The sequence below is a fragment of the Cydia strobilella genome, chromosome Z (genome assembly GCF_947568885.1).
Source record: "Cydia strobilella chromosome Z, ilCydStro3.1, whole genome shotgun sequence".
Taxonomy (NCBI): Eukaryota; Metazoa; Arthropoda; class Insecta; order Lepidoptera; family Tortricidae; genus Cydia; species Cydia strobilella.
Window position 1 is genome coordinate 39110242 of NC_086068.1, and position 27503 is coordinate 39137744.

The 27503-nt window shown below is 40.5% G+C and overlaps 1 protein-coding gene across 1 annotated transcript; it reads right to left on the reverse strand.

The window, feature by feature from the left end:
- Window positions 1-1870: 1870 nt before the first annotated feature.
- LOC134754809 (DNA polymerase alpha catalytic subunit) lies at window positions 1871-26445 on the reverse strand. The gene is made up of 10 exons (XM_063691187.1): window positions 26293-26445; window positions 26013-26210; window positions 25583-25770; window positions 23756-23992; window positions 22972-23568; window positions 13348-13539; window positions 8084-8338; window positions 6568-6697; window positions 4047-6479; window positions 1871-2156 (listed from the first exon to the last, which is right to left on the reverse strand). Exons 1-10 carry the CDS (start codon window positions 26306-26308, stop codon window positions 1930-1932), a joined length of 4473 nt encoding a protein of 1490 aa, XP_063547257.1. The 5' UTR covers window positions 26309-26445; the 3' UTR covers window positions 1871-1929.
- Between the last annotated feature and the right edge of the window lie 1058 nt (window positions 26446-27503).

Below are 27503 nucleotides of genomic sequence, written 5' to 3' on the forward strand. Positions count from 1 at the left end.
GTGGCAGAAGCCCGTAACCTAGGAATCCTTAGGATAGCTCCTTGCATTTCGAAAACCATATCATTGAAACGGTTAGAAATTGCTTCTATAGAAATAAAACTATGAAAACGGATTATATCGCGTATATTGAATTTATAATTCATCCCGACGTTTCGAACTCTTTACAGCGTTCGTGGTCAACGGGTGACTGAGGAAAAATTACAAAATGCAAAAATACCCACATACTAAAATAATGAACAATCATAGACTACAAACTTTAAGGCTGGTTGTACATGCAAAATCGGTTCATAAGGCTAGTTATACACTATAATTATTTTTCAAGTAAAGATATATATTATATACGCGATAAAAAAAAACTATGCCGGCTCCAACCCTACACCACGGACCCGAGAAGATTTAATTCCCTCCTAAATTGTAGGAGGGTATCCCAATATGGGACCGGCAACCAACTCGGCGGGACACATCTTTTCAAAACATCAGAATGTCCAGCATCATCCAACACTACGGTCTCACAGTCTATGTCTCGCTTGCTCCTTTATCAGGTGGACTACAGGATCCCAAGCTGGTGGTAGAGAAAAGCCATCTTCCCTATTAAAGTTTGGATATTTCTTAATCTCAATGGCCTCGCGCAGCATTCTGGGTATGTAACGCTTCTCCTTGGCAAGAACCAGAGGCTTATCAAACTTGATTGAGTGATTGGCTTTATCCATGACATGCTCACAGACAGCAGACCTAGGTCGACGGTGCTTGACATCAGCTATGTGTTCCTTCACCCGAGTGGAAATGCTCCGTTTCGTCTGCCCGACATATGATAGGCCACACTCACAGTCCAGCCTGTACACTCCTGCAGTCTGTAGAGGGGTATTGCATTTTACAGGCCTCAGGAATTGTGACATCTTCTTCATTGGCTTGAAATATGTTTTTATAGAAGCACGCTTCAAGATGTGGCTGATCCTGTCCGTGACCCCCCTGACAAAAGGCAGAATGGCAGGCCTGCGCTCAACTGTGGGGATCTTAATGTGGGACCTCTGGTTGACCCGCGGTATCCTGAGCTCGTTTGCCTGGAGCGCGCGCGTTTTACTGGCTCGCACCAAAAGAGTTATTCAACGACTTCAAAATGCCTGCGCACGCTTTTGCTTCCCGATACCACCTCGGTCGCACATAAGCCCATACCTGAGTACTAATAAACTCTTAAACATGAATAATCGACGCATTCTACATTTTGCCACGCTCCTCTTTGGTATCTGTAACAGTGAAAGGCCGGTGTACTTATTTGAGAAATTGACCATCTATCAACACATCAGGCATGGTCCCAGACTACTATGCCCAAGGCACAGAACCGCTGCATTCCGTGGCAGCTTTCGCTACGCTCCCACGAAGTGCTGGAATAATCTTCCGCCACCAATCCGACAGAGCAGTACTATTGGTTACTTTAAATCAAGACTCAAAGCGTACCTAATGGACCAGCAAAGTTTTGCTGCCTGAAGCTAAACATTTAAAAATTCCGGATCCCGTCATCGTCATTATTACCTATTCTGTTCTTTAGTTACTCACCAGTTAAGTTACGTATATATATATATATGTATATATATAAATTCGATGTATATATTTATATTCGTAGTACTCAATATTATTATGTCACGTCATCCACAACGTGTCCCGTCCCGCACACTCCGCTGGCTCCACAGAAAACCAGCGCCGTTGACCACGCTAGTCGTGCCAGCTGCATTGCCGAGTGGAGACCATTTCGGCTTCACATCTCTATTTCTACTGTTTTGTTTATCTTTGTCTTGTATTTGCTATATATGTGTCGTATTGATGTGTTGTCTGAATAAATGATTTCTATTCTTTCTATCTAAATAAGTTTATTGAATAACATTATAAAAATAGAGGATTAAACATAGATCGGGTGTAGGTACGTATATAATACTAGTAGGAGGCTAACTCCATGAAAGCATCAATATGTTCAGTCTCCGGGAGAATGTCGATCTCGACGGCTTCCGCCTTCGCCTTGGTGCCGAGTTTCGGGTCCACGCTGAAGAAGCGGAACAACTTGGAAAGGTTTATTATAGAGTAGGCGGAGTGAGTCAAGCAGTCCTCTGTCATCTCCTTCAATACTTGGAAAGCTGAAGCCACGTGCGGCGGCACTCGGACCTCTGTAACAAGAGCGGACGTTCATCGTCGTTACGTCGTTAGCTAGCTATACATTATGTGATCATTTACTACAAGTACCTACACTGTCGGTAGATCACACCAAAATTCAAGGTAAATTAATTGGGTTGCGTTTTATAAAAGACTCATAACGTGTAAACGCTGTCGAGAATCAAATACATTTGGTAGTTAAAAGGAAAGGACCGGCCGCTTCTCCATACAAACGTAGTCCCATTTTCCTCTGTGGATATTGACATTATAGAATATATTTTTATATAATTTAATTTAATGTAGTGACTTTTTTCGATTTTTTGATTTTTGTAAAAATGAGGAGCGACAAACAAATTTCATACAATTTTTAAAATGCTCCTATAATAATTAAAAAATCGAAAAAAAAACAAACGTAGCCGTGGTTTATATACAAAATATTACATAGTCAAAATATTTTCAATAATGTTAATATCCAGAGAGCAATGAGGACTATGTTCGTATGAAAAGGCGATTTCGCTTAGGTCGTCCACTTTCGTCTTATAAAGAGAGGCAAAAGGAGATTACATGTTTCGGGCCTTTGTAAAACGCAACCCTGGACTTTAATCTTATTAAACATCAGTTGCTGTCAAATGTTGGTGTAAACTTTCAGTGCAGACCAAAGATAGATATAACTCTGTAATACAGTCTAAGGAAAAAACGTGCCTCGAAAATCAAGAAAATTTGATTCCCGTTCAGAGGGCGCTACTAGCTTTGGCCTACTGTCGTATAGATGGCGTTGACGGTTTCGTTTGTTATTTAACAATTTTAACGCATATCAGTGAAAGAACATGGGTCAATATCATAAAAATAATTGATGCAAATAAAAAAAATCATTTATCCATATTTAAATACATTTTATCGTATTTTTATAAATCTTAATTTTTAGTTTTAAAGTGTGTCGACAGATGGCAGTGAATTGACTGGGGTTACAAAATGTACTATGAGAGTACCGCTCTAGTATAAGTTACTCTATTTACTCTATGGTGCATGGTGCAGAGTAAGTATGCTGTTTACAAGCTTTTATTTAGTTGTACCTGTGCCACTGACTGTAATCAAATCTTGCAATATGACCTTAACTTCCTGGTTTCCGATCAAGCTGAAAATTTGCATACATAAATTGGGTGACAATGCAATATTATGGTACCATCGAGCTGATCTGATGATGGAGACAGGAGGTGGTCATAGGAACTCTGTGATAAAACAACGCAACTTAATTGCGTTTTGGGGTTGTCATAATTGTCTCGATGAGTATTAGTTGCGTGTGGAAAGAAAAGTAGTTAGCGATAAAAGCTTGTTTTGATTTCATTTTTGACAAATAACTTTGATTTATACAATCATTTTCATTATCTATTCTATTAATGAACACCATCCTAACCGTGATGAGTTTGTATTAGTTTATTAGGGTTCCTGTAGCTATAGGTACTTTCGGTCTCTACCAAGTCTCTACATATACATTACATAAGATAAAATAAAATGTTCCAGTTTCAAAATATTACACTAGGTTTATGGTTTGGTACCATAAGATTACGTAAGTAGGTGAATTTGAAAGGTGCTGATTAATAACGTGGGCAGGGCGGGGCGGTGGAGTAGGTCGGATGGGCTAGTTCGTCCGTATGAAGTTTTACTGAATGACCGAAGTATGACATCATGTGTCAGTTTATTGGTTATAATGGTTATATAATTATATTATTATCCCACACTTAAATTAGTAGCACTCTAAAGCGGGGTATTCTGGCAACTCCATGCTTAGCATGCGCGACTGACCTGGTAGACGAACCAGTGAGATTGCGTCATTATGTTTTGCGGTCTGTCCTCTTTCGTGCATAAACACTATACAAAAAAAGAAGTACTTTGAGCCAACTTACTTAAGTTGTTGTATCTGTTGATGTCGAACAGAAAGAGAAAGAAATTTATTTGTAGATAGAGGTCTTTCTCAGTGTACTCTCTAAACATGAGGCCCTTCTCGCAGCGCGGGCAGAGCGGGAAGCCGCCGGCAAAGGGCTGCGGCAGCCGCGGCGAGCGGTACGCGCACGCGGGGTCCTCGCACGCCAGCCAGCCGCCGTAGTACTGCGCCGCGTACGTTCGCAGCTGCCCGCTCAGCGCGTTCTGGACGCTAGCCAAGTAATCCACAGGCTTCGCGCTGCATTTACAGTTCTGGCACCACTCCATGAACGATACGGTCTCCTTGTCCGTTTTCACAAAACACTCCCTGATTTTGTTCTCCATCTTGCAATTTTCACCGACGCACGTAAAAACGAATTCTGTGCAATGTCTATATTTGTCTTGTTCGTTTTCGACTTCGTAGGTGTCCGCGTGTGTGGGTTCCTTTTTGACGGCCTGTCTGTAGCCCGAGGGGTCCAGGCCGAGGCAGCCGGCCACTCGCGCCGGGTCCACGCCCTCGATGGGCTCGCAGATTCGCGATATCACCGGGTGAAGTTGGTGCGCCAAGTAGTATTGGTAATCTACCTTCAAATGTACACCATTTTTTAGTTCTTCTATATGATACGCTCTTTGCGTCGCCGAGTTCGCAGTCCCGTCATCGCAAATAATGTAAGGAACGATATCGCCTTTTTTGAATCGTCTACTATTTTTCATATTAAGTCTGAGGGCAACTTGAACGTGCGGTTGCGTATTTTTGTCTGCATATTCGTTAGGGTTTTTCGTCAGCTGCTTCGTTATGGTCAACATGGAGAGAGGTATTTTCCCACCCATGAGATCTTCTTTCAGTTTATTGAGATGGGCCTGTATGGTCTCAAGGCGGTCGTCGGCGGTCTGCTCGGACAGGATCTGCGTGAGGATGAAGCGGCCCGCCTCGGCCGCCAGCTGCGACCAGTCGCGCCGCACGATGTCTAAACCTTTGTGTTCTTGACTCATTACATATTCTCCACTTTTATTTTTACTAATTACGACTGCTGCGTACTTTTTCTTTTTTAACAGTAAGAGGTACCGAAACACACCGTCAATATCTAGCTCGATCTGTTTGTACTTTTTGTTGATCTCTCGTTTCAAATCGTTGCCGATCTTGAATACGTAGTCGTAGTCCAAGCAGTTGGTGTTGATCATCAAGCTGTCGGTGTCGCCGTAGACGACCTCGTAGTTGAGTTTGTTCACGACGTCCTTGGTGTGGAGGAGGATCTCGCGGCCCTTCATGGTGACGAGCGCGGCCAGTGGCTTGGCGTAGAAGCGTGAGTGCGCGAACCCGAGACAGCCGTACATAGAGTTGGCCGTCAGCTTCAGCGCCGTTTGCCGGATGTTGTATTGCATCCGCTGCTCCGGGGGCAGATCATTCGCCTTCATTAACTTCTTCACTTCTCTTCTACTCTCTACCAGTTTTCGAATTTGCGTCGGTAGCACGCCAAATTCACTATTAGGTCCCGGCAGCACTAGGTTGTTCACATCGTCATCGGGAGCGGAAGCGTCCTTCCTTTTTACTGTAGTAAAGCAGATATTGTACTCCTGTATAATACTGGGATACAAGGAATTGAAGTCCATCAGCAGAATGAGTTTATCGTAGAACCCTTTTTTAGGGTCGAGTACCAGGCCGCCGGAGTAGGCGGCTTTCTTCTTGGCCTGTTTCGCCTTGCCGGGAGGCGCGTCCCCGGCGGCGGCGGCGGCGGCGGAGGAGCGGCCGGCCGCCTTGTCGGGCACGATGTACTCGCGCTCCGTGAACGCGTGCAGCAGCAGGAACTCGTTTCGCTCGGAGCGCCCACCCAGCAACGTCCGCGACATCACGTTGCCAGCTATTTGCGTGATTTGCAAGGCGAGCGGAATCACATTCAGTTCGCACATAATCTTGAGTATGTAGGATGCGTCTTGCATACTCAGCGACACTAGCTGAAGGAGATCGCCGCTGTTTTCGTAATATCTGGGTAAATCTTCGAGAGCCACGTCGACACGTTCTCCTTCGGCCATTTTGAGAACGTTTACACAAAGCGTATCCATATCGAAACTCCTCGACGAAATTAGTTCCATGGCTGAAACTTTAATGTCGCAGACCAGACGCCCCAAAAAAGCATCCTTACTTGCGAATTTTCTTTGAGGCACCGTAGACCTCTTTAGGCGTCCCAAACGAGACCAATTTGGTATATTCAAGTCTAATACATTTCCTATTAATAAATCTTGTTGGAATCCGTGTAGATCGTGGCCTACGACCAAATCTGGATCTAGTTTCCAAAATTGCACCATGAAATAGTTTAGCAGTTCCCTCTCCGTGTCGCATTTAGCCAACTTGGTAGCTTTGTACTGAGACAGCGCCTGCTTTAGATCCATCGGCCACAGGTCGTCACACTTGGTGATCACTGCAACCAAAACAACAAACACATGTCACACACACCCGAACCTGCCGTATTCAACTACTACTACATTACATCGAGATGGGATACTTGCCACAGAAATGTTGCTGGAAGGGCGGGTTTGGTGGTGGTTTGTGCACAGGGAACTCGTTATGTACCAAACAACTTAGCATAAGTATTTTTTGTTTCCTAGTTTTTACATTCATAATTGTTCTCATGTTAATCTGAAAAGGAGCAATTTTTCAATAATAGTCTGTTACGTCGAATACAACTAATAATAAAGAACAACTTTGGGAACAAATCAAATTATTTTATTAAATATTTTGATTTGTGTTTTTTAAGTAGTCACACTACTATATATAAATTATAAACTGTAATAGATGTCATAAATTAAAGAAAAAGTGACGAAGCCCTCCAGTGGTGAAAGTGAAGGCTGGATTCGAACCGGCGTCTTTAGCTATCGCGGCTAACGCCATCAACCCAGTGGCGTAGCGTGGAGTAATCTAGCCGTGGGCGAAATCGCAACTGCGAGGCCCTTTTCTTTCACTGTGCCCGAAATGACCTCGCGCGAGGGCACCCTTGGGGCGCGAGGCCGTGGGCGACGGCCCACTTTGCCCACGCCTAGCTACGCCACTGCATGAAGCCTTAGGCCACCTCGCCACGGCGGTACCCGTCCCAATTTCTCGACTGTATGCCATCTTAGTAAGACTAGGCCAAACTTGTTCATAGATGGCAGCACCAGTCTCTCAGGCTATAACGTAATTAGCTCCATGCATGAATTTATTTTTATTTTTGGATTCATAATTTATATCGTTGGAACACCGGAAATGATAAAAATACTTTTGTAAACCTTAACATTATTTTATTAAAAAATATTTAAAATGTTGAAAATTTTTGAGCGGTTGAAACGCTCATAATTTTTGGCGCGAATTCGACAGAGCGTGATGACGTCACACGTTGGGCGGCCCAACTGACGTTTGAATGACACTAATCTGTCGAACGCGTTACGTCACGTGGCGTTCGAGCGTTTCGCTCACTAGCTTTTCGCGGGCAAATTTTTGTACTTTTTATTTATAATTTTAAGTGATTAAATGGTAATTTAAAAACGGAAATGCATTTGTAACATGATATAACGGTAACAAACATCCGAATAAAACATATTTCGTTTAAATATAAACTTCATGCATGAGGCTAATTCCGTAAGGAATTCGTTTAGGAGGTGCAAGCGCGCACTGCATGCCCTTAGAGCTGGTCAACGACGCCTAGTCTTACTAAGATGGCATATAGTCGATAAATTGGGACGGATACCGCCGTGGCGAGTTGGCCTAGGGGTTCATGGCGTTAGCCGCGATAGTTAAAGACGCCGGTTCGAATCCGGCCTTCACCACTGGAGGGCTTACAGTTTATAATAATAAATTAAGAGTCGTAGTTAGCGAATAATACAAAAAACAGCGGTAGGGTTGCTAATAAGACAAATCTTTGATTTCGTGACCAGCCGACTTGCACTCACTTAGCGTAAATAAGAACAAATACACGTGTTATGAAATCACAGTTTTGTCTTAGAGACCCTACTTCTGCTATCTTTCAACTCAGGTGGTTGGTATTATTACCGTGCATATAACTATTGGAGGAGGTTCTAAATCACCAGTCCTGATAACGCTTATATTTTCCATTTTATCTGTGGCCCCCTCAAGCTTGCACCAGGACACTTTCGCCTGCACCGCGGCGGGCTGCCGAACCTCCAGCCAACAGGGCCCTTTGATCTTCCTCTCCAGCAGAAAAATCTCCAGCGAAGATGTGTTCGACCCAAATATATGCGAGAAGGTCTGATACTTCTTTCCTACTGGGGGCGCTGGAAATGCTGCCTGCAAATTGATTACAAATAAATGCACACCAATTAATATGGAAACTATCGAAAACAGGTTAATAATATTTTCAAAGCCCATTTATTTGGGATAAAACGCTAAAAGAATCCCTTTAGATGAAGATCGTATGGATGAATTTGTGTACCTAGATGTTAAAACGTTTTGTTTTACTTAGATTGCTAAATAAAATATACCTGGGGACAATGGACCTATTTCCAAACCTAAGTAAAGCATAGTACCTACTGCAGTAAAACAAATACTTTTGCACAACACGTATAATTTGTAAACCACTTCCGAACACCACTAAAAAAATCTACACATGGAATTTAAAAAATTAATATAACCAAAACAAATTATTTTTCTGACGGTCCGCTTTCCGCACTGGCGTGAACTGCTGTACGTGCGAAAGATAACGGCGTATAAATTTAGCTGTAGAAGGAAAGAAATGGATTAATGAGATGGAGATTATGGACGATAATGGCTGTTTCAACGGGTGATAGGTGCCTAAATTTAATGTCGAATATTAGTTTCGCCTGACAATTAGGGGCAATTAGAATTTTGAAAATGCCGTAAAGAAATGCGGAATACGGATAACAGCGGCTTTACAGAATTAAAAGGAATATGGCACAAAAAATAACAATGAACAATTATAGGGTTATTAAACGGGAACCGATTCCATAACGTTAAAAAATATTCAAGCTCCGTAGACGATGACAATTTGCTAGTTCCTTTCCAAAGAAAACGTTCGGCCAACCAAAGCTGTACCGTGACCTATCGAACCGCGCTGTATGCGGGCTCGTGTCCTCCGTGGGTTTGCTAGTTCCTTTCCAAAGAAAACGTTCGGCCAACCAACGCTGTACCGTGACCTATCGAACCACGCAGTATGCGGGCTCGTGTCCTCCGTGGGTCTGATACCTGACCGCCGGTCGACGACCATCCACTGCCGACTGCCCGTCGGCGGCTGCGCCCCGTCGTTGATACGGCCACCACGCACCACCGGAGCACTGCTCGACGGTGGCCTTAAAAAGCTCCTGGTGCAGGCAACTACGGCAAACAAGGCCGCGGAACGACGGGAAGAAAAGCGCACTCCAAGTTATTATTGGCAACTTCAGAAGAAAACGTTCCTCTCGATTAAAAGGTTAACTTGACGGAAACAAGGAAAAAAAATTAAAAATATTCGCGGACCACAAACAGATCTTTCCACGTCAATCTCAAAATCCATCTGAAGTCCCCCGAAGAAAACAATTTTCTTCTTTCCGAATCAGAATTGAAATTCAAAATTCAACGCAATTGTAACCTGCCAACATCGAAAATATGTCAGTCCAAAAAAGGTTCAATGTGTTTTTTGAGAGCGCCATAAATAATAGAGAACTAAAAAAAACCTTAATGCTAAGCCCAAAAAAAAGGTATAACAATAGAACCCTAAACGAATTCCAAATAGATTAACAAGATGACACGAGGCCCACCAACGCGTCACGCGGTCCAAGACGTGACGGCCGGGATAGGACAGAAACTGCCCCTGGCCACAGACCTAAATCCCTCACATCGAGTCATCAAATTACATAACCAGGCTGTCATAGACCGGAAAAGATAATAGAGGCCTTAAGCACCAACGACAAAAAAAAGGTCAAAACCGGAAAAAGGAGCAAGGAAATGCTCAGACGAAAACAAAAAAACGATAAGAAACGAACCAAGTAAGGATCACCAATATGGGAAGGGCGGACTAAAGCGCATTTTAGAATGTTGGGAAAATTAAATTAAATAATTATTTATTTTAGAAATTCAATTTCCATAATATATTAGTAACTTATTCTATTAACTCTTAACCTATAAAAGCTGAACGGGCCGAAAGAAGAAATTATTTCAAAATATCTAATATGATAGGTACCGATGTGCTCGGAATCGGTATCAGCTAGTACGTATACCTGTGGAGACACCCGTCTAACCACACGGCACCGAACGAAACGTGGAGCGAATTTACCGCCCCGCAAAGCGTCAGCGGAGCCACGCTGGAAATTCCTGCGCCAAATGATCTGGTCACCAACGATTCTAGGCGCAGAACGGTTCGTGTTGAACTTGGTGGCGTTGCGATGAAAGGCCAAAGTCATCGAATCAGAAACTTTATCGTAAACCTCACGAAGCGTCTGAAGATTCGAGGCGCGTTCTATCCGGCTGAGTCCCACATCTTGGTCCACAACCTGATTCTCAACACGCTCACGAATCATTGCCAACTCGCGGCCGTACATTAAAAATTCGGTGTGTAAGCAGTAGCCAAATTTATACAAGAATTCAAATAAAGAGTGACCCGACTCAAATGACATGACCAACTGCGTTGGTCATTTTCAACTAAAATGCTCAAAGTAGTAATCACAACCTGGTTATATCTCTCTACAACATTCGCTTGTGGCGAATAATATGGGGAATAACACGGTCCCGGAATATTATAGCTCGTAAGCAAAGATAGATATAACTCCGTAATAGATGGATACAGTCTAAGGAAAAAACGTGCCTCGAAAATCAAGAAAATTTGATTTTCGTTCAGAGGGCTAGCTTTGGCCTACTGTCGTATAGATGGCGTCGACGGTTTCGTTTGTTATTAAACAATTTTAACGCATATCAGTGAAGGAACATGGGTCAAAATCATAAAAATAATTAATGCAAATAAAAAAAATCATTTATCCATATTTAAATACATTTTATCGTATTTTTATAAACCTTCATTTTTAGTTTTAAAGTGTGTCGACAGATGGCAGTGAATTTACTGGGGTTACAAAATTTACTATGACAGTACCGATCTAGTATAAGTTACTCTATGCTCGTAAGGAAATCCAGAAATTGACGACTATGAAAAACTGTAGCGTTGTCACAAAGAATGTTAGAGGGAACACCGTACCGCAAAATAACCTCCGATTCTAACGCCATCGATATTGATCTCGCATTCACCAACTTTAACGGAGCCAACCAAACGAATTTGGTAAAAACGTCAACCATAGTCAAAATATAACGAAAACCACTACGGCTAACAGGTAATGGACCAATTAAGTCAATAGAAAGAAGATCCATTGGAGCAGCAACAGGACGAGTTAACAAACGAAGACCACGAGGTTGTGAATTTGCAATTTTAAAAGACTTGCAAACCTGACAATCGGAAAGGAACCTGGTAACATCACGGTACATATTCGGCCAATAATATACATCACGGGCTTTTAAATACGTCTTCATAACACCAGGATGAACATTAGGAAACCCATTATGAATTTCCGCAATAGCCTCTCTAGTCCTTGAAGCAGGAAGAACTATACGCCACGGATTAGGTGCTAAAGGGTTTTCAATAGATACCCTGCGCATTAAGACACCATCCCGAAGAGCAAATGCTGTAAACATTTAAGGATTGTCTAAAACCCCCTGATAAATACGTTCATACCAAGGATCACCAGAAGGATCCACGCCACGCGCGCATGAGATAAGCGCAACTTGAGCGCGGGACAAGGCGTCAGGAACAACATTAAGAACACCCTTCTTATGCTCAATTTCAAAGTTATATTGGGAAATCAAAGTTGCCCAACGAGCCAAACGTCCAGTAGGATTATCAAGGGTGATCAACCATTTAAGAGCAATGTGATCAGTAACGATCTTAAACTTCATTCCATCGAGATATCCACGGAAATGCTTGATAGAATCAATAACGGCGAGAAGCTCATGCTCGGTAGTACCATACCCACGTTCAGCCTTAGTAAATAAACGGGAATAATAAGCAATTGGGTGCTCAACGCCATCAATCTCTTGAGCCAAGACCGAGCCTAAACCAACCTGGCTAGCGTCACACTGAAGGATAAAAGGTTTCGAAAAATCTGGACAGGCCATCAACGGAGAGTTCATCAAGGCATCCTTCAACTTAGAAATAGCTTCACCAGCGCTATCGTTCCAATCGATGGGATCACGTCCCTTCCTCTTTCCGATAATTGAGAGGAGCAATAATCGAAGAAAAACCATTCACGAAACGGCGATAATATGAACACATACCAATGAAAGCGCGAAGAGACTTGGCAGAAGAAGGGGTAGGGTAATCCCTAATAGCTTCTAACTTCCTCGGATCAGTTTGAAGACCACGCTCATTGACAATGTAGCCGAGATACTTCAATTCAGATTTACAAAACTCACACTTTTTTAAATTAACTGTAAGACCCGCCTCCTTCAACCTATCACGAACCTTACAAATAAGCTGCATATGACTATCGAAATCACGAGACACCAAGATCAAATCATCAACATAGCCGAAGATAAAATCGTCACACTCAGGGGTATATTCGAAATTGACAATCAAGTCAGTGAGCTTCTGCATCTCGGACGCAGCATTGGTTAAACCACAAGGAAGGCGAACGAACTCAAAAAGACCCCTCTGCGGTACGATAAAGGCGGTTTTCTCACAACTGGCCTTATCAGCTAAAGGGATCTGCCAAAAGGCACTCCTAAAATCCAACGAAGTTAGATATTTGGCACCTCTTAGGTTGTCAAGGATGTCCTGAACGCGCGGGAGAGGATATGAATCCCTGATGGTAACGCTGTTCAACTTCCTACCGTCCACGCAAAACCTGACGCTACCATCCTTCTTGGTAACCATCACCACTGGGGAAGCCCAAGGTGATCGCGATGGACGGATGACCCCTAACTCTAACATCTTATCGATCTCTTCATTGAGAACCTTAAGCTTGACAGGAGATAAAGGATAGTACCGTTGGCGAATGGGTGAACCGACAGTCTCAATCTTATGCGAAAGCCACGACGTACAACCTAAACCAGCTTTATCAGAAGAAATCTCCTCGAACTTGTTAATAACAGACTGAATACGCAACCTACGTTGATATGGAAGAAGTTCCAACAACCACCGGTAGATGGCAAAAAAATATAATATGTAGCGAACGCTACACTACGTACAAGCTCTGCTGCTTGCATATATACCTAGTGGGTATAGTTAGGTAAAATAGTATGTATGTATACATATAACTGACCGAGTATTTGACCTCCAGATAGTCGGAGAGGGCGGGCACGTCGGGCAGGCTGAAGGCGTAGCTGCGCGCCACCTTGCGCGACTTGAACTCCTTCAGGCCGAGCTCGGCCGCCACCGAGTTGTTGAACTCCTCGTAAACGTCCATCATGGTCACCTCTTGCTCTGTTGCCTCCAAGGTGATTGAGTCTAATTTCTGGAAATATCAAATAAAATTATCATGAAATTCACAAACATTACGGAAACATCATTACAAAATTACATCCATTTTGATGAAAATGACAAAAACGCAATAAATCCATATTTATAAATTTGATAGTAACTGACTGCATATTTGTCTGTTACCTCTTCAGGCTTAAACCGCTGTAACGATTTTGATGAAACTTGGTAGTTTAGTGTGATACTCAAACTTTGGGAACAAATCAAATTATTTTATTAAATATTTTGTTTTGTGTTTATAAGTAGTCATACATATATAAATTATAAACTGTAATAGATGTCATATATTAAAGAAAAAGTGACGAAGCCCTCCAGTGGTGAAGGCCGGATTCGAACCGGCGTCTTTAGCTATCGCGGCTAACGCCATTAACCCCTAGGCCACCCCGCCACGGCGGTGCCCGTTCGAATTTCTCGACTATATGCCATCTTTGTAAGACTAGGCGTCTTTGACCAACTCTAAGGGCAAGCGGCCTTCACCACTGGAGGGCTTCGGCACTTTTTCTTTAATATATGACATCTATTACAGTTTATAGTTTATAGTTTAGTGTGATGTTAATCATCTCTTAATACTATAAACTTTAAGGCTGGTTGTACATGCAAAATCGGTTCATAAGGCTAGTTATACAATACAATTATTTTCAAGTAAAGATATATATACGCGATAAAAGCTACGCCGGCTCCAACCCTACACCTCGGACCCGAGAAGATTTAATTCCCTCCTGAATTGTAGGAGGGTATCCCAATATGGGACCGGCAACAAACTCGGCGGGACACATATTTTCAAAACATATTTTACTCAGAATGTCCAACATCATTCAACGCAAAGGTCTCACAGTCTATGTCTCGCTTGCTCCTTTATCAGATGGACTACCGGACCCCAAACAGGTGGTAGAGAAAAGTCATCTTCCCTATTAAAGTTAGGATATTTCTTAATCTCAATGGCTTGAAATATGTTTTTATAGTCTATGGTGGTTCATTATTTTTAGTATGTGAGTATTTTTGCACTTTGTAGTTTTTCCTCAGTCACCCGTTGACCACGAACGCTGTAAAGGGTTCGAAACGTCGTGATGTATTATAAATTCAATATACGCGAAATAATCCGTTTTCATAGTTTTATTTCATGAGTAACTATCGCGGTAACCGAAGACAATACTGTGTTACTTGTTAATTTCTGCACTGTTACTTTTGTATAAGTGTGTTAATATTACGTAAATTGCAAGTGTAAACCGTTCTTGTAAATAAATAAAATAATAAATAATAAAATAATTGAGCCACTGAAAGCCTGAGGCACCCCAACAGATTTATTTTATTTTAAACTCATCTTGAGTATTTATTCTTTAATCCGATAAATATTTAAAAAAAATATTCGTTGTTTAGTTTTCTTAACATGTCTATTCGACTGGTAATTTTGCACAACATACTTCGTCGTTTTAGTGACGTCAAACAATAGCTAGTTACCATCGTAAACACTGTTAACTGACTATTTGCATACCTTACTGCAACGAGATAAGATTTACCAATGGCCAGTTAAGGGTGTTGCTTATTGACAAATAACGTGTCAAATGCTAGTTATTGATATTGTTGCATTACAAACTTGTAGACTGAGCATGTAAAAAAAAATTACCTCCATTAAAATATAGCGCAATCGATTCTCCTATCGATTCTGAACAAACTGTTTTTAGGTTTTCAATGGGTCATTAAACACCGTGTATATTGTATTTACTTATTTATTATTATTTTATTTGCTGACCTCTTTCTCTTATTGTTTTATGTCATTAAATAAATAAATAAATAAATATAAGATTCCCTTATAAGTAGAAAGCTCCAGATAGCAAACACTTGTATTTGAACTAATAATTAATACTTGGTGATGTCAAAAGTCAAAACATGCACTTTTTCTAAAAATACTAGACACGTAAGTTCAGAATTCACTGGAGTTCACCTGTTCTGTTTCAGAAACATTATTGAGTATCATTTACAATACAATTACTTCTGGGTGCTTATTCGTTTAATTTGTTCCCGTGACATGAAGAAAATTACTTAACAATCAATCGAAGCTTAAGATAAACACAAAACAAAAACAAACAAAGAAACAGAAATACAATAAGTACAGATAATTGTGTAGTGTAGGTATACAGTCACAGTCACAGTGAATCAGCCAAGATCGCAAAGCAAAAAGCTGATATGTATGGTATGGTAGTCCAACTCCATAGTTGAGAATGCATATACAGTCGCGTTATCTAACTTTATAAATATTCGCAATGCAGTGTCTTGCTAAATAGGCGTTTTTTAAGCTGATATGTATGGTATGGTAGTCCAACTCCATAGTTAAGAATGCATATACAGTCGCGTTATCTAACTTTATAAATATTCGCAATGCAGTGTCTTGATAAATAGGCGTTTTTTCTAAATAGGCGTTTTTTAAGCTGATATGTATGGTATGGTAGTCCAACTCCATAGTTGAGAATGCATATACAGTCGCGTTATCTAACTTTAGAAATATTCGCAATGCAGTGTCTTGCTAAATAGGCGTTTTTTAAGCTGATATGTATGGTATGGTAGTCCAACTCCATAGTTGAGAATGCATATACAGTTGCGTTATCTAACTTTAGAAATATTCGCAATGCAGTGTCTTGCTAAATAGGCGGTTTTTAAGCTGATATGTATGGTATGGTAGTCCAACTCCATAGTTGAGAATGCATATACCAAACCAAACCAAACCAAACCAAACCAAACCAAACCAGTAACATCTAAATTGAACTTGCCTATCCCTGGCAGCTCCGTTGGTAGAGTAAACTCCCCTAACAAACTGACTGCGCCTAGCCCTAAACAACAACAACTCATTCCAGACAGTGCTCCCTCAGTTAATTCAGAACCTGCAACCGAGACACAGGAGAGTAGGAAAGTAAACCTTGTAAACGGTGATGCAGGTGAAAATGATAGTTTTGGCAATACCTTCACTATAGCAGATGACTCAGTCTGGAAAAATGTGCGGTACAGGAGAGGGCGGATGTCTAACACACCCTCCGATGGAGTTCGTAGTGGTACTGAAGGAGTGTCCGCGGGTGACAACCATGCTGGCAGCGACAGGCGTGGTAGCAGTGCTAACGGACGCATAGTGGGCCGAGCAGGCGCCGAAGGTGGCGTATGCCGTGGCACGGCTCCGCCCGGCACAACTTCCTTATCTGCCGCGGAGCGTCTGCAACAACTGCATCTGTGCTACGTCGAGCAGGGAACTACGGTGGAACAAGTGCGGGAGCATCTGAACACTATCTGTGAAAGTGATGTGTGTACGGTTGAATCCCTTAAGTCCCGTGGGAACTATTCGTCATTTAAACTTGGAGTGCCCACAAAGTTCTCTGAGCTTGTGCTGTCAGCTAATAACTGGGCCGAAGGAATATGTGTTAAGTGTTGGCGACAGAACTTTCGTTAATCGTAAGTCGTAATAAAATAAAAATCTTTTGTTTTATTACCAAAATGTTCGGGGATTGCGATCCAAGACTGGCATGTTTATTCAAAATGTTACCATCAGTAAGTTTGACATCATTGGCCTTACTGAAACCTTCCTGACAAGCTCCGTGCGCGACGGTGAGCTCTTCCACAGTGGGTGGCGCGTGGCGCGCCGAGACCGCGCGGGCGACGCTGGCTGGGGCGGGGTGCTGCTGGCCGCACGCGAGCGCTACTCAATGCGTGTCCTTGATGACATCGATGGGCTTACCGTAGATATGGAGTTGTTATTTGCAATAATTACTTATAAGGATTTGAAATTTTTGTGTTGTGTCGTATACCTACCTCCAAGCTATAATACTGAGCAGTATACGAATGTCTTGACATGTATTGAGAATGCTGTATGTGCTTATCCTGACTTATGTTTCATCTTGTTTGGCGATTTTAATCTCAATTCATGTTCATCTAATGTAAAAAGTGACTTTGATATTTTTTGTGACTTTTGTAAATTGACTCAGTATAAAAATGTTTTTAACGACCACGGGGGCATGTTAGATCTCGTGCTGAGTGATTTAGATGGGAAACGGCTGTCGGTATATACTTGTTCTGATGAAATGCTAGTACCGATGGACGCGTACCACCCGCCCCTTGCGATTTTGGTGACATTTCCATGCGGCCTGCCTCCGCCGTCCGTGCCGCCGCGCCCGCGCGCCGCTTCCTGCCCGGACTGGAACTGGCGAAAGGCCGACTACGAAATGCTTTATTCGGCCCTGGCTGCTATTGAGTGGACCGATCTCCTAGCAGCTACTGATGTTGACTGTGCTACTGAAATCCTGTATGCCAAACTTTACTCGTGCATTAATCAATTTGTTCCTTTAAAAAACCGCTCTCATAACCAATCTAAATACGTATACCCAAAATGGTTCACAGGGGAGATTATACGTAATATTAAAATTAAATACTTTCACTTGAAACGCTTCAGGCAGGAGGGCAAAGACTTCAACAGACATATGTTCAAATATTATAGATCGCAAGTGAAATATTTAATTGATGACGCATATAAACTTTACATTCAAAATCTGCAATGTAGTATTGTTAATTGTCCGGAAAAGTTCTGGGATTATGTTAAAGACAAAAAAGGGAACGACAGCACAGTGATCAATCGTTCTATATCGATGGAAATGTAGTAAGTGGTCAGGGCGCTGCAGATGCCTTCGCTAATTATTTCAGCTCAGTGTTTCAGCAGGATAGGCCGATCCTGGACGCAGCGGCCGCGGCGCGAGAGGCATACATTTCTGGCGACACAAGGTCAGTTTCCATTCCCTTTGTCTCTGAGTCTGATTTTAGAGCGGCTATTCGCAAACTGAAACCTCGCTCATCTGGTGGGCCGGATGGTATCCCAGTGTTCCTGGCCAAAGATTGTGCTGATACCTTGATTGCTCCTCTGTTGCACATATATAACCTCTCACTCAAATACTCCGCCTATCCAAATCGCTGGAAAACTTCTAGGGTGACACCGGTTCCTAAGGATGGTAACAATACAGATATTACCTCCTTTAGGCCTATAGCTGTTCTTCCTGTGTTTGGGAAAGTATTTGAAATCATACTTAACCGCCATCTAAGTCTGCAGGTGGCTGATCGCTTGCAACCCAGTCAGCACGGCTTCCGTAAGTCGCGATCTACAGTCACGAATCTCGTTGCCCTCGCTGACTATGTCTGCAAAGAGATGGATGAGGGGTACCAGGTCGATGCTGCGTATTTCGACTTCAAAAAGGCATTCGACCTGGTCGACAACGACATATTGCTGAGGAAGCTAGCGCCACACCAAAGCTATTAGATTTCTTTGCTAATTACATGTGTGGCAGGCAGCAGTACGTCAGGGTGGGCGGCTTCGAGTCTAGTGACTACTGTACGCTGTCTGGTGTGAGTCAGGGCAGTACCTTGGGGCCCACTCTTTTTCTCCTCATGATAAACGACTTGCCCGACACAATCAGTGCTGCTAAGAGTCTGCTTTTCGCCGATGACCTGAAGCTGTTCCTAGGTATTCGTAGTATTAGCGACAGTGCAGCGATGCAAGCTGATATCGATGCTGCTGCCAAGTGGAGTGAGAGAAATCGACTTCCCTTTAACGTGAAAAAGTGTAAGGCGATAACTTTCTCGCGTAAGCGTTCTGATCTCCAAACTGGGTACAGCTTGGCGGGTTCCTCGTTGGAGAAAGTTAGTGAAATCCGAGACCTAGGTTTAATATTAGACAAAAAATTCGACTTCCATTCGCATATCACTCGTATTAGCAAGCAGGCCAGTAAAACCTTAGGATTTGTAATGAGAATATCCAAGCAGTTTCACGTTGGATTGGAGTGGCTAAGATTCTCTTTAACGCGTACGTGCGCAGCAAGTTGGAGTATGGTGCGGTTGTCTGGGATCCGTATGAGGCGAAGTATTCCCTAATGCTTGAAAAAATACAACGAAAATTTGCACGCTGGTTGTATAAAAAAGCCTACGGATATTACCCGTACCTCTACCCTTCCATCTTTGTCTCGGGGATGGTTGGGCTAGACACGCTCGAATTAAGGCGGAAGTTGTTGCTCCTGGTGCACTATCTCTCAATCGTTCATCACCAAGTTGATAGCCCAGAGGTGTTAGAGAGGATAGGGTTGTTAGTGCCTAGGAGGGTACCGCGGGATGTAGACGGGGCGGTCGCACCGCGTCGCCGGCCGTGTGTGTTGCTGCGGACGGCCGCTCGCACGTGTTACGCGAGGCACGCACCTACCACGCGTGCTTTATCATTGCTCCATTTAATGCTCACTCAGTATGTAGACGCTGACATGTTCGCCGATCGTTTAGCACATTTGTGCAGAACTGCTAGGCAATTTTTGAATTTTTATAATTTTAATTGACTGTCATGACATTTTATTTTATATGTTGTATATTTTATTGACATTGTTTAATATTATACCCGATTTTTTTTTGTTTCCTAGCGTGTAAGTAAATTTGAAATTAGAATTTGTTTTGACATTTTTATGCGCATGTTTTTATAAGTATTAATGTTGAGGTTAGTTTTAATTAGTTTCCATGTTCCTACTCATATCTGTACTCCTAGCATGTAAGTGAATTGGTTTTAAACTGTAAACTTACATTGTTTCCAATAAATAAATAATATACAGTCGCGTTATCTAACTTTAGAAATATTCGCAATGCAGTGTCTTGCTAAATAGGCGTTTTCTAAAATATATATTGAAAGCCTGATTCTGACAGATCCTGGTGTTTATGTCCCAAAAATTTGTATGAAAATTGTACATTCCACTACGTCACGCTCACGCACATACAAATGAAAAAAAAAACACACTAAAACGTGACGTAATGGAATGGACATTTGGGTTCATTAATTAATTAGGTCACGTCACACGAATTTCGAGGTTTTTTGACCCCTCCCCCCTCCTTGTCACACTTGGTCACATTTGGCAAACCCCTCCCCCTGGTGTGACGTCACATTTTTTCAATGAAATCGGCAAATCGAATTAAGTACCTATTATTAATATTTTATCAAAATATTCTTGACAAAAGAAATATTAGTAATTTTATAATCCAAAACAGATAAGGAAAGAAAATTAAACGATTAATAACGATGATCGTTCTAAAAACTTGTTATTTAACTGTTCAGCGAATAAAATAATTTAAATAAGTTAATGTGACGTCACAAAGTTTGTGACTCCCCCCTCCCCCTTGTCACAACATGTCACATTTTCTTGACCCCCTCCCGCCCCTAAACGTGTGATGTAATTAATGGATGACTCCTTTTGGGACATCTTTTTTTTAACGGCAGGATGGAGAATGCTGTCGATTCTGAGTAGAATGAGCCCAAGAATGTCCAAATTGCACAAATTAAACTTAGACTAGATAATATTACGAACTGGATGGACGATCCCAATTAGAGATTAACTTCAGGAAAACTAAAATTACGACATTTCAACCGCGCCAAAAACAACCTTTAGCTGTTAGCAATTGACTTCCATTATAATGACAGACAAATAGAGCAAGTGCAGGAATTTTCGTTGCTAGGTATAATTTTAGATACGCACTTATATTGGAAAGCGCACATAAACAAAATTAGAGGAAAAATGTCAAGTTTTGTACATGCGCTTGGCGAAATAAAGAGAAGCACAGATTTACAAGCCTCGCTCGTAACGTATTACCAAGTATTACGCATATGCCTACGCATGGCTATTTAAGCTACGGCATCATCTTGTGGGGAAATAGTACAGACGCATCTCTTTATAATCCAAAAAAAACTCGTTCGCATACTAGCAAACATTAAAGTACCGGATACATGAAAGCCACATTTCCAAAATCTGAATTTACTGACTCTACCAGGAATTTATATTCTGGAAATATGTAAGTTCATTAAAAAAAATATTGGTATGTGTAAAAAACGAGAAGAGGTCTTATCTAGAACTCACTCAGACAGGCACAGAAACATGCTTATGCTGCCCCTATCAACATTGAAAATGCATTCAAGAAGCAGATACGTTATGGCAATAATAATTTTTTTCAATAAATTACCAGACGAACTTCGAAACGAAGAACTATACTCTACCTTCACAAGACGTCTAAAACCATTACTTGTCTCAAAATGCTACTATACAATTACTGAGTACTTTGATGACAATTTAACTATATAATAATTCTAATTCTGACGACTTGACATTTAACTATATATTTTTTACTATTTAATTATTAACATTCAATTTTGCTACAATTATAAAAATTATTTCTTGACGATAATTCATTAATGTTCTATATTTACTACGAATTGATTATTATTATATTTCCACAGTAAGCGGTAGAATTATGGTCATCATCCATTATTAGGTACCTAACTTTTGAAAAACAATTGCTGTTTGGTAGAGAAACACTGTTTTTTAAGACAGTAACAAACTGAACCAACCAAGAAAAATAAGTAATTAAAAAAGGACAACAGGTACGTACAAATATTTGCATAGTAATAAATTAAAAGTTAAGGAAAAGAAATTAAGGTTAGGTATGGCAACCAGCAAAGCAAATTGTTTTACTAGACAAAACTATTTTCCTAACATCCTGTGAGTGCTTACTGAAATTTCATTAAACATGGGAAGCTCAATTATACTCCATTGGCTTTACAAAGAATTAACACAGTCCTGAATGCATTTTTGTGTGACTGACTGGATAGAATAGAATATAAATAAAGTAACAGTACAGTATCAGTGCAAGAAAACACTTGATTAAATATAGAAGCAGATAATTTAATTTATTTTTAAGAATAATAGCATCTTTCGCGGACATTTCTGCTTGGTACAATATTAATTTAGTATGGGATAGAGGCATAGAGCATTGTTACTGGTGAATTTCCAATATGACTTGGAACTCCGGTAGCCATTTAATAATTAGCATAAGACTCTTACGGTAGATGTCGCTAGTCGCTAGAGCCTCCTTGCTATGGCATATACATATATGGTGGAAATATTTGCTGTATTGGTATTGTACAGTCTTGGTGGCTCAGATGGCAGAGCAGAGTAGAGCCCTGTACTAGTGTAGTGATCCAGTGGTCGTGGGTTCAAGTCCCACCCAAGAGTGAATTTTTCCACTTTTAATTTATTTCTAAGCTAAAGCAGACAACAGACAATGTTATCACTAAACGGCAATGAAAAAAATATCTTACCATTTTAGTGATACTCTGTACTGTCTGTCTGTGTAGTTATCATGAAATTAGTGAGTTATTTTTTATTAGCATGGCTGCTGTATGAAAAAAGTGTTTTTGTGAAACAGAATTATCGATATATGTGTATGAATGGAGACAAGAGAAACACACTAGCTCATAATTAGCATTAGCATGATACCGCAGCCATGTCCATGATACAATTTTTAATCCATAGAGTTGTTATTCTATGTAATTTATACTACTTATGTAATAAAATATTAAACTCACATATTCTCTTGGTAGAAGAAATAACTGTCGATTAATGTTCTTGACCACCAAGCAGCAAGACAAACTTCCTGCAGCCTTATTGTCAGGCTTGACATACACACGCCCAAACAGGTAAACCACCCCGGGTTTCACATAGCGGTCCTCCCATGCATCCAGCCAGTAGAACCTCAGTATTTGCTCTCCATTCTCATTGGTCTGCAGTGGCAACAACCCATCAGTTTGGACAGCTAAGCTGGCTTGGTTGTCACCCATCTCATCCATCCAGTTATTAGATAATTGTTTTAGCTTCATAGGGGAAGGCTCTATCTTTGTAGTAGAAAAGATTTCAAATTGCTCAGTAAGAAATTCATCCGCCACATCAGTTATGGTGGCAGCAGAACTGGGAATGCTCTTATCATCTTTTGCTACAGCATCTGTCCCAGTTGGTAAAGCATCATTATGAAAATCATCATCAAACTCAATATCTTGTGTTTGAAACTCTTCAATGTTTTGTGAAGCACTGCCATCCAATTCTTTTTTTATATCTTTGTCAATAGTCCACTCAGGTTTACTCAATACTGATTTATCATAAGACTTGGGGGCCTCACTGTCTACAGCCTTGAAAAAATTAAAATTATACAAATACATATCATTTACAATCAATTTATAACTAACATTCATACCAATATAATTAATTGAATAGAAGTGTCCGCTTAGTTTAAATTGTGCAGCCCTTAGGCGCCACCAACAAAACAAAAACAATCTAAAACATGGATGAGAATAAATAAATAGGTGATGTACTCACATTGTCATTTTTCTCTGTTTTGACTTGCAAACTATGCTGCTTACCGAACATATTTGGATTCTTTTTGACAGAAGTGGACAGGCTTTTGAAATAGTTCTGTGCATCTTTCTTGCTTGAATCCACAGTGATAACCTTCTGAGCTATCAGAGGTTTTGGTTTGACAACTGCTGAGGCCACATTGCCATCCAAATCTGACATAATATCTGATAATATATTATCCTCTGATATTTTAGTGTCCTATAATATAAAAGAAATTAATAATTGTATTAGGGTAAACCCTCCAGTGAATGAACACTTAAGCAATTATCCAAGTTTAAAAAATCATTTCTCAGCATTCATGAATCATTTGAATAATTAATTGCAATTTAATCAATCCTCATTTAATAATTAAGAAAGTAATTTTTGCGATTTTTAATTACTTTCATAGTTTTTGAGTTATAACATTATTTATCAAAAAGTACCCAAAAACCTAATGAATGAACATGAAAACTAGTGAATGAACACTGCAAAATCCAGTGAATGAACATAATTTCGATCTTTTTAATCAGCATTAAAAATACATTTTTAACACAAAACCCGTTTCCAGCTCTATTCTAGTAGGTATAGCCAATGCGTTCATATCTTTTTATCCCCTCTATTTGATACTAAATATATAAGAATGTAATAAAATCATGGTTAATCACCAATAACACTGAAATCTGTTTCATATTAATAAGAAAAAGAGAATCAACATTTAAAACAAGAAACAAACGTGCATATTTTGATGAAAAAAGGTCAGGCTCAGCAAATAACGCTTACAATATTAGATATTTCATTCCGTTGTTCGTGGTTACATTGTTCATACATAGAATTAGTAGAAACCCAATGAATGAACAAGCCAAATTTTGTACTGTTCATACATAGGCGTGAAAAAAGTAAATGGACTATGAAAAATCTAGAAATTTGGTTTGTTCCAATACTGGCTGAATGAATCAGAATCGTTTTCTATGCAGAATCACAAAAAACAAACTTGATACCATTTCGTTTACATATAAATTTAGAAAAAAAATGAAATCAAGCCAACACCAGTGAATGAACACACCGTTCATTTACTGGTTTTAGAACATTTGATAAACCAGTAATGGAACTCTAAAAAATAAAGACTTAATAGCATAATACACCGACAAAGTGTGCATTTTTAGAAGGTTTGACTCTTAATCTATCGAAATAACTAAACTTTGTACAGGTAAACATTAAATAAGCACTTCATATGTTGCTCCAAACGTACACTGTTCTTATCTGGGATCTAATTTTTCCATACAAAACTTTTTAAACCAGAAACATGTAAACTTCAAACGCCAGTCACATTCAAACAGGTTGAAAATAAATATATCACGGGTTGCCATTGCATAGGAAATAAAGTTGTTTATAAGAACAAAAACACGACAAGTGATAGAAATTGCTACATTTCTTATTTTAGACAAAAAACGTGATTTTGTTCATTCACTGGGGGGGTGTTCATTCACTGGAGGGTTTACCCTACTGTGTTAATCAAAGCAAACAAGTATAGTAAATGCACATCTGGTCTCCCGCGATACAGGCCTAGCCTAGTGCGGGGACTCCTGGAACCTCCGAATGTCAAGTCAGTTATGCACCAACTCTTTTCAGTAACTTGTGATATGTACTATTCGTTCTGTGTAATAAAAACATTTTTTATCTTATCTTATCTTTTTATCTTTATCATACAATAATAACTGAATAATCATTGTACCTCTTTTTATTAATAATTGTATTACTGTTTTAATCAAAGCAAACAAGTATACATTAATAACTGTATAATCATTTTACCTCTTTTTTCTTAGTGGGCATAGCTCCCAGTAAGTTTCTTATATTGCCTTTGGACGAAGGGGCTGCAACGCGAGCCTTCCGTTTCTGACCACGGCCACTCTCTTTGTTTGTGGATGATACATAAGTGTCATCAACATCTTCATCATCATCAAAAATTTCACGGCCATCTTCTACATATCCTGTTCCATCTGGAAAAGTGAACAAATGAATGAATGGTGGCTATGATTTCTTCATAATCAAATATTTATAAATGAAAAAGTGTACAATGAACACATCGGATGTAAGCTGTGGTAGTCCACTCGCACACAAGACAAGACAATCAATAACAGATTCCCAGTTTCATGATATGATATGATATGTCCCTTGCATTCATGTACACAGAAACACATTCTTGTAGATAGCTCTAGCCTCTACGGACAAACACGCTCACCGTCCTCGATCCAGTCGTCGTCCTGGCGGCGCTGCACGCGCGCGCTGTACTCGCGCTCGTCCACGGTATCATACACGTTTTCCATGTCGTCCACATCGTACTTGTTTTTTGAACCTTTTCCTTTCAAATTTTTTAACTTTTCCAGTGCCGATAATCTTCCAAACTTATCAGTTTTTTGGCGTTTAGCCCTTTGTCCAGCTAAAAGTTAAACAAGGAGTATAGTAAGGTTAAAAACACTTATGTAAATACGTTGGATTAACAGATCTTATATGATAGTTACCTAAAGATTCCGCCATGTTTAAATATTTTATTTATTAACAAACTTCATTCGTAGAATATTTAACCACGTATTTACAACGTGATTTACTGGTAAAAGGTTTTTTGAATCGCCTGACGCTGAGAAAGAGACTACTAGAGAATCTAGAGACTGGAGTTTGACGTTTTAGATTTGGATTGGCGCGAAAAAATTTTTTTTTATATACGATGACATGTTTGGTACATGACATTTAACACAATCATCCACTCATCGCGCGACGGATTTCGGGATTGGGCGATCCATTTCTAAAACCTTTCATTTCCTTATTATTATTATTGGTTTACAATTATTATAGGAAAAGAATGGTCGAAAAATATATATTTCTAAAGCCCCTCCACACTCGTGCGCGTATCGCGGCGTGAACCCGTGAACGCGAGTGTGGAGCGAACTTAATACTTTCTTATTTCGTGTAGCAACAGAATTGTTTTGTCAAATCCTGTATATAATAGCAAGCAACGAAGAGTATTAGCAGCGTAGATATTTTTATGATATTCTAGTCCCCTCCACACTCGCGGCTACGCGCCGCGATTCGAGCACGAGTGTGGAGAGCCTTATACAGTGGCAAAAAAGAGTAGAAATTAAAAAGTGGCAACACTGTAGTGTCGTCCCTTTCAAATCAATCTAAAGCCGCTCCAGACTACGCGGCGCAAAGCCGCGAGCGCGAGTGTGGAGTCGATTTCGCTGATTAGCGAACTAGACTCCACACTCGCGTTCGCGGCTTCGCGCCGTGATTCGCCCACGAGTGTGGAGGGTACTTAAGAAAAACGGGACGACACTACAGTGTTGCCACTTTTTAATTTCTACTCTTTTTTGCCAAACTGTACCTCTACTCTTAAAGAGCTCGTTAAGCTCCCTCCACAGTCGTGCGCGAATTATAATTTACCATATACTGACTCTCAGGAGTCTGAGTTGACCCTCGGCCAAACACTGAAATGGCAAGACGTTACGTCTAGTAATATTTTGCCAGATAAATTTCCAAAGACAAAGTCTAATTCGTCGTATAACCTCAAAATTAAAAATATGGTACAGGCAGTGTTGCCAACTTGGCATAATTGGTGCCAGATATGGCATAATTTCACCCTCTCTGGCATCGAAAATTTTCATTTAGCATCTGGCATCTTTTTTAGCATAATTTAGTGAATCAAGTGATTACGTCCCTAAGCCAAGTTTGAAAC

Excerpts from the sequence above, each read along its gene's own strand:
- LOC134754809 (XM_063691187.1), bottom strand. Across the intron at positions 23,993-25,582 it reads TGCCCACTAAGAAAAAAGAG|GACACTAAAATATCAGAGGA; the intron begins GTAAAATGATTA and ends TTTATATTATAG. Across the intron at positions 23,569-23,755 it reads AAACAGAGAAAAATGACAAT|GCTGTAGACAGTGAGGCCCC; the intron begins GTGAGTACATCA and ends AATTTTTTCAAG.